Raw genomic sequence first — 11104 nt, forward strand, 5'->3', positions numbered from 1 at the left:
CAACCCCCCAAACCTTGCAAAGAGTCTCCAAGCTGAAAATATTTATGCAAAGCTCCATGGTCACATAATTCCTAGATGTTTTAAAAGCACCATTTGCAATGCTTGTAAAGAAGGGATTCAGGCATTATTCAAATAGTACATAGTCTCCAGCAGTTTTTCCTCAACATAACTTAGAGCATTTCAGGTTGCAATGACATTCTTTTAACAACTCCTACCAGCGCTATTGCTAAATGCAGGTTCGTGGTGTCCAGAACTGAAGGACATTCTCTGCAGCATCAGTCCTTGAGAGCTCAGGGTAAATCCTGCTTCCTCCCAGGGGCAATTCCAATACGCATAAGCACATGAATGAATCACATCTTGCAAAAGTCRTAAGTTTTTTTCTATTTAATGCATTTAAAATAATATCATCAGTTCTCGGTCCTTCTCTTACCTATGAATACTTAATATGTTAATTTATATTGGATCTTATGATCAAAAAAAAACCCCACACGAATTACGGAGAGCATCACAAGCTGAAGGTCAACTGCAGGATTCCAATTTSCAGGATGTCTGAGACCACTGAAATTTAGATGCAAAAGCAGGAGCAGTGGAAAAAAAGCATCTAGGGGAGACAGCAGCTTARACCAGCATGGCCTCTAGAGCCACCAGGCATAATTCTGCTTATAACTTCGGTGAGGGAAGTACATACTGAGCTCCCTAGCACTACTAATACTCAAACATAAGTTTAAAGTTAAGCATCTGGTTTAATGCTCTGCCAGACCCTTCATGGCTTTACAGTGAGTAAATATATTCCTGCCAGAGCTCTGATGATCAAGAAGAAAAGAGCAGGAGCGCTATGCAATGGGGCATATAGAGGTATGCACATTCTATASATCAATTTTCTGTTATATTCTTTATTTTAAAGGGTAGTGAGGAAAATGGAAAAATGAAATTGAATGCTAATAAAACTGGCCATAAGTAATTCTTTCTTACGCACTGGAATTATGCTGCTGAAATAAAACATATAAGCACAGGAACTTTACAGTATTTCCAACTCACTTGGAATACAGATTATTACAAATGCCACGTTATGTATTGCATAATTAAAGATAATTTACCCAATGCAATAGAAAAGAATTTATTGGAAGACACAGTCCTTTAGCTTAGCGCAACTGCTTACAGGTTATTAATTTAAATTCTTAATTGACTGTCAAAATAAATAAATAAATAAAGCATATATCAGAGTTCATGCTCATGTCAGTTAATACACAAAAAGTGTTAATATTTGATGAACTAGGGTATGAAAAGATTTTCAGGGCTTGAAGCAAATGTGCGGCCTTTGCTCTCCCTTTTGAAATGAAATACAGATGGAAAAATGAAGAAAAAACTGCACTCATCTTTGTACAATACCTTGACATTATTTGAATAGCCTAGAGAATGAAATAAATCATTAGCTGCAGAGAACTGACATTATTATTTGCTGTGAGACTACAAAGTTACCTCTAAGAGCTTGATCCCAAACTCACTGAACTCAGTGGCAAAGCCAGCAATGATCTTCAGCAGCAAAAGATGTGGATTTACTGAATTTAATTTCTGGGCCTTTGGAAAACATAACTGCTACCAATGAGGCTATATGGAAACAGAYGAGTCATAGACAGGGAGCTCACTAGCAACCCAGGATTCATCAAAAGTTAATATAAAGATTTCATATATAAAGATATGGAGAATTTTGTTAAACTACAGAACAGCAAGACAACTCAAATATAATCTAATTACTGAGACCGTCAAGAATCTGCAATTGAAGGGTCATTCAAAATTTTTTTTTGCATGTAAATTTTTTGCATGTAAACTAAATTCAGTATTAAAAAATATATTTCATATGGGTAATGCATTTGCTACTAAAGAGTAAAGAACACTCAAAGAAAAATGAAGGTAAAGGGTATATTCTGCAGATTTCATTTTGCATTACTACTGCCAGGTCTTTACCGGCTAAGTAATTCCCTTCAAATACATCGTCAAATACATTTAAGCACTATACCGTTGGATGAAAATTCTGTTGGCAGGTATATCATTTAACGCAGAAAGAGAGAACAGTGTTTCATTTTCTTTTCAGAAGCAGACATAAAGTTTTAAAAAGTTATTAGGTGCTATTTTGTGATATATACACACCCCTTGAGGCCTAGTCAYAAGCACTGTGTTACATACCTTGTTAGGCTAAGCCTAACTTCCATTTTAGTTCTGCATTTCACCTTAAGGAGTTTATTCTGTCTTCAGTGTTGACAAACAAGTATTTTCAAATTGTTTTTTTCAAATTCCATTTTGCAAGTAAAATCGTTTAGTAAAAATTTGGCAACATAAAGAGGTTTATTAAATGATGCAAAAAGGAACTATATATGCATATGGCATAAGGAGATACTCAGTAATAACAGCAATGATCAGTTTTAAAAGCTACAAAGAAGCACTTCCTACACTGCACTATAGTCTTTTCAAATACTAAACAGCTTTTAAATGCCAGAACWATTTGACCTGTCAAAGTACAGAAATATGAAAGGCTTTCTCTGAAGAGGGAAAAAAAAAAAAAAAAGATGGCAGATTACGAAGATTATTACAATTTTCTAGCATTATTTAGAAAACATTTTAGGAAAATGCCTAGTTGCTAATGCTATAATCATCACCATCATCACACAGACGTACCCATTCTGCTGCTGCCAGTTCCTTTATTTTCACCGTGAATGCCACTGCAAACCTAGTTAAATGGACAAAAAATGGTTGGGATCATCTGCTTAAAACGATTAAACATAACAACAGAGAAACGCTACAGAAAAGAAATCTTTATAAGAACAAAAAGTGGAGGCTGATAAAAGCAATTATAGATTTAAAGACAGAAAGCAGGCATTCTATTTATTTTGCCAGAAAATACCAGTAAAACAAATGATATCTCTTCAGGGTGTAACTGGATTCACTATTTAGTATCATTGTGGGTTAAGATGATGACTTATTACGGTAAGAGAAAAAAAATAACAACAGGAATATCCCCTGCATATCTAGATTAATCCACACAGCTTCAGTAGTGAGTCAGTTCTTCCTGTTTCTACATCCTTGCAAGCCAAAATAGCCACTTTCTAAGCCAGAAAATCTGTCAGGAAGGGAGTGTAGGTCTAGATAGCTCCATGCTATAATTATTAGACAATGTCAAGTCTCACTATTTGCAAATTGCTGCAACTAAATTGAATGCAAGTCGAGCACACGTGTAGTACATGTATGCAAGGCAGTACCACTCCACAGTTACCAATAATTATACCAGGGACCATCTAAAGGCAAAATGGATATCCACAGTTCTCCTGTTTGGGTACCTCATTGCTGTGAGGCTTCAAACACTGAAGCCTGATTTCTAAAYGTTTTAGATACATCAAGCTCCAAGTAAGAATAGCGTGGTTGACATCTACAAGTCATACAAGGTTTTGTAATGAGGTCAAAGTTGATAAAGACTCCTTGTTCAGAAGGAAGTTTAAGAACATGCTGAGCTTTAATGTGACTTTTAAGTCCTGATGAAATATAAACAAGTGTTTTGRATGTAATCCTTACATGGAACTTTAYGGTTAACTAGAAGCACAAAGGGTGTTTTTTTGAAGATGACTAGCCCCATGGAATTTAAATATTTTGGTGTTACCCTCATACAAGAGGCAATGCAGGTTCAGTAGCAAAATGTACTTGTGCATATATGAGCAAAATCAGCTCAGCAAAATCTTCACATTCTTTCTATAGAGRCTGAATATAAGCACAGGCTATGATACACTACATTGGTGTTTCCATGTTCCTTTTTCATGGAATTAATGTAAAATTTCTGCCTTAGCCTTTAACGAGGTTCCTATAATGACCCAGGCCTATGACATCTGTATGGTCAGGGGTGAAACACATTCCTGTCACAAGCAGAATAGACCCTGCCCCTGGAGATGTTACATTATAATTTGAGGACATGAAGTCACAAACATTCATTATAACTCTCATAAAGGCTGAAGTATAATTCCTAGTTTTGCTTAGTAATGTACCTTATACATAGCTATTTGTTTTGTAGTATCTGTTTACACTATTACAAGGCATTCCCCATATATAACTTGACAGTTTTAAGGTTATTAAAACCTTTGAAAATTCTTGTTTTCTCAAGTTGCATATATTCCCTTTCCAGTTTTTGCAATTATATTTTCAATACATCACATTAACAAGCAGAAAAAGCTGTTGTTCTTTAGTCTACAAAATACTGTTCAATAGAAAATATACCCAAGAGGAGTACAACTACCATTTAGAAGAATTTGATTAAAAATGAAACACTCATTACAAAGCTAGACAGTGTTCAATATTTTGTTTTATGGAATTTGGTGGTATATTGTACCAAACAAATAATCTACAATTTATGGTACTTTCTGCTTAGAATCCTGCAATCAATAAAGGAAAAAAAAAAATCAATGTTTCTTTTAATAACTATGCAATGAATAATACTTGTAATAATACTGCAGAAGGGATCCATTCAGTATAACTTCTGAAAAACTGAATTAGTTTTCCTGTAGCAGAGAAAATATTATGAGCTGCATAAAGCACAGTAATGCATTTTTAGACATCAGAAGAAATGCAAGCTAATAATATACCTTTCAAGTTCCTAAGTTAATTATCATTAAAAAATCATTGAATAAAACACAGGTTTTGTATAAGCTATATTAGCTATATTTGTGAAAGATCCTATATTTTAAACAAAGAACTAGATCAAAATGGACACACTCCAAGAGAAATAAAGAACTCCATTTTATAAAACTTTATTTTTTCTACTGTTCAACTTTAACACTCTTATATTAACTAAAACTCTATACAACTCTTCTCCTTCACAGTTGTCTAAAGAATAACTACTAATTATTTGATAACAAACACAAAAATATATTCTTTTTTTAAAGTGGGGTTGTTTTTCAATGACAAGTCACACATAAGAACCTACCTCGATGATTTTTCAATGGGCATGATAAACATTTTGTGAAGACAGCTTTTAATCTACCACATTTTATACAGCACTATAGATAAAACAGCACATCTACATCAGCTTTAAATTAGCCAACACAAGGTGGCATATCAATGATATTAGCAAAGATAAAACTGCCAGGTACCAGCCTGTTGCAGATTCTGTACGTATACCATCATTGCTAGCATGAACCAAAATCCATATTGCCATATCTGAACCACCGTAGTTATGTGTGTTAACTAGATTAATCCCTGGGTACTTATCTATGCTATGATCCTATCTCTATTCTGCTATGTAATCTGAAGTTTAAAGGCAAGTCCTTAGTGACTACTCGAATGGGACTTCATCATGTGCATGAAGGTTGTGATGAAGAGAGCAGGAGGCTCTGGTCAGCAAGGCACTTAGGCATAAGTAGRTATATAGTAGATATTCAAGCAAAACCACTGGGTTCAATAAGCCTTTCAGGATGCCTAAATTTTATCACACACATACATACCTTGTAGACTCAGGGACTGCTTAGCTTAAACAGGGCTGACCTGCACTGGAGCCTTTCAGTACTGAAGTCATCAGAAGCTGAGGGTGTCCTCCCATGAGGCTGGGTGACCTTGTGTAACATCTTACAACCACTAGACAAATTCCCTGGTGTATCCCTCCATAAAACTACTGACCACTTACCTTCAATCAGTAAAACACATCAGAAAGAAGAGAAAATGGTTTTACACCATGTCAGAGAGTTAAAACCACTCACACAATTTAGGATCAAAAGGAAATTTGGCTTCTGAGGTTGTTGAAATAATGAGAAATGCTGCTAAAATCTTTTTCATTTTTAGACATTTTTGCGGCTTCTGATCAGCTCTTGAGCTATATTTTGACACATCACTAGAATTCTTCTGGACTTTAAAATGYAAGGAAAATACTATTCAATCCACCTAAAAACTCACAGGATATGCTTAAGGATTTTTTCCCCAATATCTGCTTCCTTGTTTATGCATTGAGAAAAAGAGAGAGAACAAATCTGAGTCACCTGCTTTCCAATCAGCCACACATCAACATGCCAGATGGCCATGCGAGGCCTCTGAAAASAGGTTTGAGGATATAACTGTACAAATGCTAGTTATTTTTAACTGTCATTTYAGCTAAGTCAAACTGCTGGGCACCTTGGTCTGTTGGTTACAGATAGACCTTAATCTATAAAATATGCTAAAATATGTATTTCCAGTATAAAATATTTTACATGTTGAACTATATGCAATAAAAATGGATTTATTAGTAAACCTTTTTTAAAATATTATCAACCTGGACCAACATCTAGCAGTTCTAACGTGTTTGCACAGTATCATACTAAAGGGATACAAGCTTTTTTAGGGTAATAGTACCACTACAATAAGATTCAGTAAGAATAACCACACCTCCACCACTAAGATTTGCTATTTAAAAACAACAACAACAAYAAATATAAGCCATCTGCATAGCCAGGCAAGTTCTATCCATATGACAGCTGAATGGAGATTGTTGGAGATTTTCAAATGTGCTTTTCTTTACTTAAATCTCTGCAAATATAATCAGACTAAAATAGCTTTCCTAAGAAACTATAACTTGCTCGCATACTACAGTTGTATCCATTACAAACACATTATATAAATCACAGTCAAATTGCTACAGTCCACTGTTACCTAAMCTATCAAAGGCAGTCTCTTAAAGCCTACCTATAAAGTTGATTATTCTACAGAGCCATATGCTGTCAAACCACAAGTTAAATATATTATTATTATTCTCATTCCTTTTACCTGCCTTAGAATTTTACATCCTCATCACATGCACAGTTCTACTATTCAAGGAAACAGTTATGATTCAGTAGACAAAGCACAGGATTAGTTAATAAGAGCACAAATTTCATTAGGTTTTAATGGGATTTGAGCGTTCTTGAAAATTCAGCCCAAGAGACTAAGCATCATTGCTACCTCTGCCAACTCTTGTATGGGCAAATGCTATGAAATTATTATAACTGAGGAAACATAAAATGAATAGACTGCATATAGATTATATTTTATGAAGAAACTGCTCTACTTCCACCACTGAATCATAAAATCACAAAAATCAGTTAGCAGGGATTTCAAAAAGTTCTTTGTCTTTTGGCCTACAGGACTCTGAGTGATTCCAAGCATTTATGGAATAGTTTCTAAAATTTTTGTCCTCACAAAAACACAACCCTCTGTCATGATCCTTCTACATGTGCTCTTACCTGGCTTCTCCTAGAATGGTTCCCATTACCCGATGTTTCTCTTCACATCTGACATCTTCATTTATATCTGTCCCACCAAAAATGATTCCAAAAGGAATTTTACAACCTGCAAAACAATGACTAAGATGAGAAGAGGAGCAACCTGCCTGGGTAATGATGAGAAGAAGGCATTAAGTGTTGATGTCATGTTCCATGTTATGGAAGTTTGAAAGTGAATACAGAATAATCTAAATGTTCCTGTTTTGGGGACTGGAAAAAAAAATGGAATAGATACGTTTTCATGACATATCAGTCTATTGTCTAGCTAGGAGATTTTCTTTGTCTTTGTTCACATTTTGTGAAAACATAAGCATTCTAAGACCATCCTGCAAAACAGCCTAATGAAATGATTTTGGTTTTTAAGAAGTATTGTTCATTTTTGGCAAGGTTCCTCCTCAATTTCTGAAGCCAATTTTAACCGCTATAAAAAACACAGGTGAAGACACAATATCATAAAGCTTCACTAACATTAAATAAGGTTATAAACGTGAACCCACACTAAAACCATTGATTTGCCTTCTTTCTTCCCCCTCAAAAATGATCTGTGTTTTCAAATTGTTACTCCAAGACCACCTTCTGTAATCACTCTATTTAGAGAGACTCCTTCAAGCTGCCTGCCGTGTTGTGGTACCGTAAAGAAAAAGGTGTTATTTCTGGGAGAATAACAAGATTTATTTGTACCTGTGTACCAGATCTTGTCACAACATTCAAGTTTGAAAATATCAACAGGAAGATAGCTACCCTACTGGTATCTGTRGAACAGTAAAAACCTACTGTTGATGCATCATAATAAATTCATTTTGCAAAGGAGTAAAGCTGTCAAAAGAGTGCTGGATATCATCCCTACTCTAACAGCAATGAGCCTGGTGTGGACAAGACCTGTGGACAACTGAGATGAAAATACAAAAGGAAAAAGGACTTTAGGATTCCTTTCTAGTAGTATCTGTTTCCTTGGAGTCAAGTTTTTTTAGCAACTGGCGAATTACCAGAAATGCTGTCCCCTTAAACTAATCAAGGGAGCAGACAATAGTGTTTACTGTGGATTGTTTGGGCATTGGAAACAATTAAGYGGTCAGTTTTACACCTCATTAAGCTAATAAATAACAACTGCATGGTGGTTAATTCCTAMATATGGAACACGGTGTTAAACTCCTGACTACCAGGATTCTACCAGGTTTTGTAAAAGAGTTTCCAGCAACATCACATAAAGAAAAAGGGAAAAGAAATAAAAAAAGAAAGAAAAAAGGGGGAGGTTAGCAGAGATCATCTCATGGGATTATGTTCATATTCCAGGATCTCTATGGATGTCAGAACTGCATTGTAATAAAAGGTACACAAGTATATAAGCAATAATATCCCAGATATTCTGAAAACCTACTAGCACAAATTGCTGGGGGACTTCTGAAGTCTGAGAAAGAGCATAACCCAACTTATCCAAAGATTTGATGGAAGTATCAAATTATATTCCTTTGTCCAAGTGCATGGATTTGGATAATAGAAATGTGATCTCAAAAACACATACATCCCTGCAATTTCAGTGGGTGACAGTGTCTATAATTTCGGAAGCTAGTGCTTCAAGTGTGTCACTAATGGAAGGCTAAAATTTTGCTTTACATGGCCAGTTACAATAGAAAATTTGATTATTTGTCTGATAACAACCTGTCTCCTACAGTTTAGCCAGCATGAATGACAATTCTAAGTTATTTCATGTCCAAAAAAAAAACCCCGGTTTCATCTTTGAACAGAAGAATTTAATTAGACTCTCTGCTGTCTTCTATTTGACCTCAGCCAAACCAACCTTCTATCTGACCTCAGCCAAATAATTGTCCTCTTTAAAAAAAAAAAAGAAAAAAAAGCTGAATGTATCTTAATGTTAATACAATGCTCTTATCTTAATGAAGTTGAAGTACTTCAATTATCAAATGCATTATGTGCTTTAAAAGCATTTTAGAGCATTTAGCTCTGTTTCTCTGGATCAGATCTCCCACCGAGTTGTTCAAGTGGACAAACAAGATAACTAGATTAATGGGTTTATGCATTTATTGTCATTAATAACTGTTTGCAGTCATTCTCCTCTCTCTCAGTTCCGTTTTTAAGAGGTATTTTTATTGCAGTATTGAAAAAGGGTTACCTTGCAGAAGTCTGCCTGCTTTATAAAGATGAATGGCCAGGGCTGCATCAACCTTCTCTGTAGAGATCAGATTTGCTATTTCAGTTGCACTTTCACAGTCAAAAGCATCTTTAAGAATACAGGTGTGACCTGCAGCATGTAGATGATTCCTACATTGCCAGAAGAGATAGAACAAAAGAAAAAAAGAAAAGGTAATATTAATATTGCTTCCAAGTGTATTAAATAAGTTTAAATAAAATGCTTTTCCTCAGTAACTCTTGCTCCTACCTTTCTTTATTCTCTTCAGGATTCTCTAGCACTATTGAAAGGTTTCCTGTGAAATACATATATATTTTTTCACCTTCAACATTGTGCATGCTGTCAAGYCATATTATCTGCAGCCATTAGGAGGCCAGGATGCAAGGATGCAAAATGTCAATATTGCCTTTGGAAATCCGTGGCAGTAACATGGTTTGGCATCCAGCTTCTAATCGGTATACTGAGAGGACTCCTTTCTGAACTGAGAAAGTCAGACCTTGGGTAAGGAATCATGTAACCCTTAGTCTGGAGAAAGGCCAACAARTGAAGGAAAATATAAAATAATGCCATTAAAAATACAAAATATTAAAAACAACCTGCCTTGAAATAAATAAATACATTAAAATAACAGAGAGTTGAAATCTTATGTCATGTTTGATTGCAAGCTTTGGTTTGCTCATCTACAAAACAGGCACAATGTAATAAAAAAAATACACACAAGAAACACTACACAACTAATTCTACTGCCTTTTTATCCTCTTTAATCTCAATTGCTAAAAAAAAACCACAATTACTTTAGCTTATTTATTACACATTTATTAAACATTTAGCTTAGCTATTCGTTGTTTCAGAGGGTAGTTCCTCATATTAAACCATTGATTCAAAGACGGCTGCAGTCAAGGAACTGATTGATCACCGTGAGCTTTGCTTTTGGCATTTCATTATAGTCATTCCTTTAATACACTAGACTTGTAATTTCTCCCACTGAAACCAGAAGCAGCTATCAATATTTCCAATGATATCAACCAAAGAAACATATCAGAGCAAATCCATGGGATGACAAAAACTAACACACTGGATCTGCTGACATGCAGATAAACTTGCTTCAAATGTGAAGTGTTTATGTTTTCGATATCATAAAAAGACAACAAGAGCATTTCCTGTTTATTATATATTTTTTCCAGTTGATTTATTTTTCACAGCATATTAATTGCATGGCATTAAAATTCTGCTAACTCAATAGCTTCTTGGATATTGTAGGCTGTTTCCTCTCTTGATCATTTCATATCCTTCCAAAAATGTAATTTTCTGTCCTGCAGAGGTTAGTCATCATTGCTGAAATTGCTGCTAAAAATGCTGTAAAATGTCTTGAGGCCTTGGAAAGAATGTATTAGCACTGCATCACACAGAGCTTCATTTGTTCCACATATGGTACTGTATTTCTTCCTAAAAGAGAACTAATTTTACTTCTGATTTCACCATTTGAAACAAGACCAGCATATTTATAACAAGTATTAATCAGTAATAAAGTARTCAGATTGTGAGCTCCTTATTTACACTGTTGAGCAATTATTTACATTGGTTGTCCCAAGAACTCGTACCAAGTACCTGCTTGTAAAACGTTCTCAATTTATCTCTAAATAATGATGCCCAAATCCCATGGCTGTGGAAGCAAAATCTCTTGGGCAAA

At 35.0% G+C, this 11104-nt stretch overlaps 1 protein-coding gene across 1 annotated transcript in view; it reads right to left on the bottom strand.

Annotated features, from left to right (window-relative positions):
- The window catches only part of GLT1D1 (glycosyltransferase 1 domain containing 1), a 40087-nt gene extending 30335 nt beyond the window's left edge, over positions 1-9752 (bottom strand). The window contains exons 1-4 of the mRNA XM_026037478.1: positions 9664-9752; positions 9397-9545; positions 7227-7332; positions 2674-2725 (exon numbers count right to left, since the gene is read on the bottom strand). Of these exons, the coding sequence (XP_025893263.1) occupies positions 2674-2725; positions 7227-7332; positions 9397-9545; positions 9664-9752 (396 nt within the window). The remainder of the gene's footprint in view (positions 1-2673; positions 2726-7226; positions 7333-9396; positions 9546-9663) is intronic.
- Between the last annotated feature and the right edge of the window lie 1352 nt (positions 9753-11104).

This window comes from Nothoprocta perdicaria, unplaced genomic scaffold, assembly GCF_003342845.1.
Source record: "Nothoprocta perdicaria isolate Ctin4 unplaced genomic scaffold, notPer1 scaffold_2, whole genome shotgun sequence".
In the NCBI taxonomy this organism is placed as follows: Eukaryota; Metazoa; Chordata; class Aves; order Tinamiformes; family Tinamidae; genus Nothoprocta; species Nothoprocta perdicaria.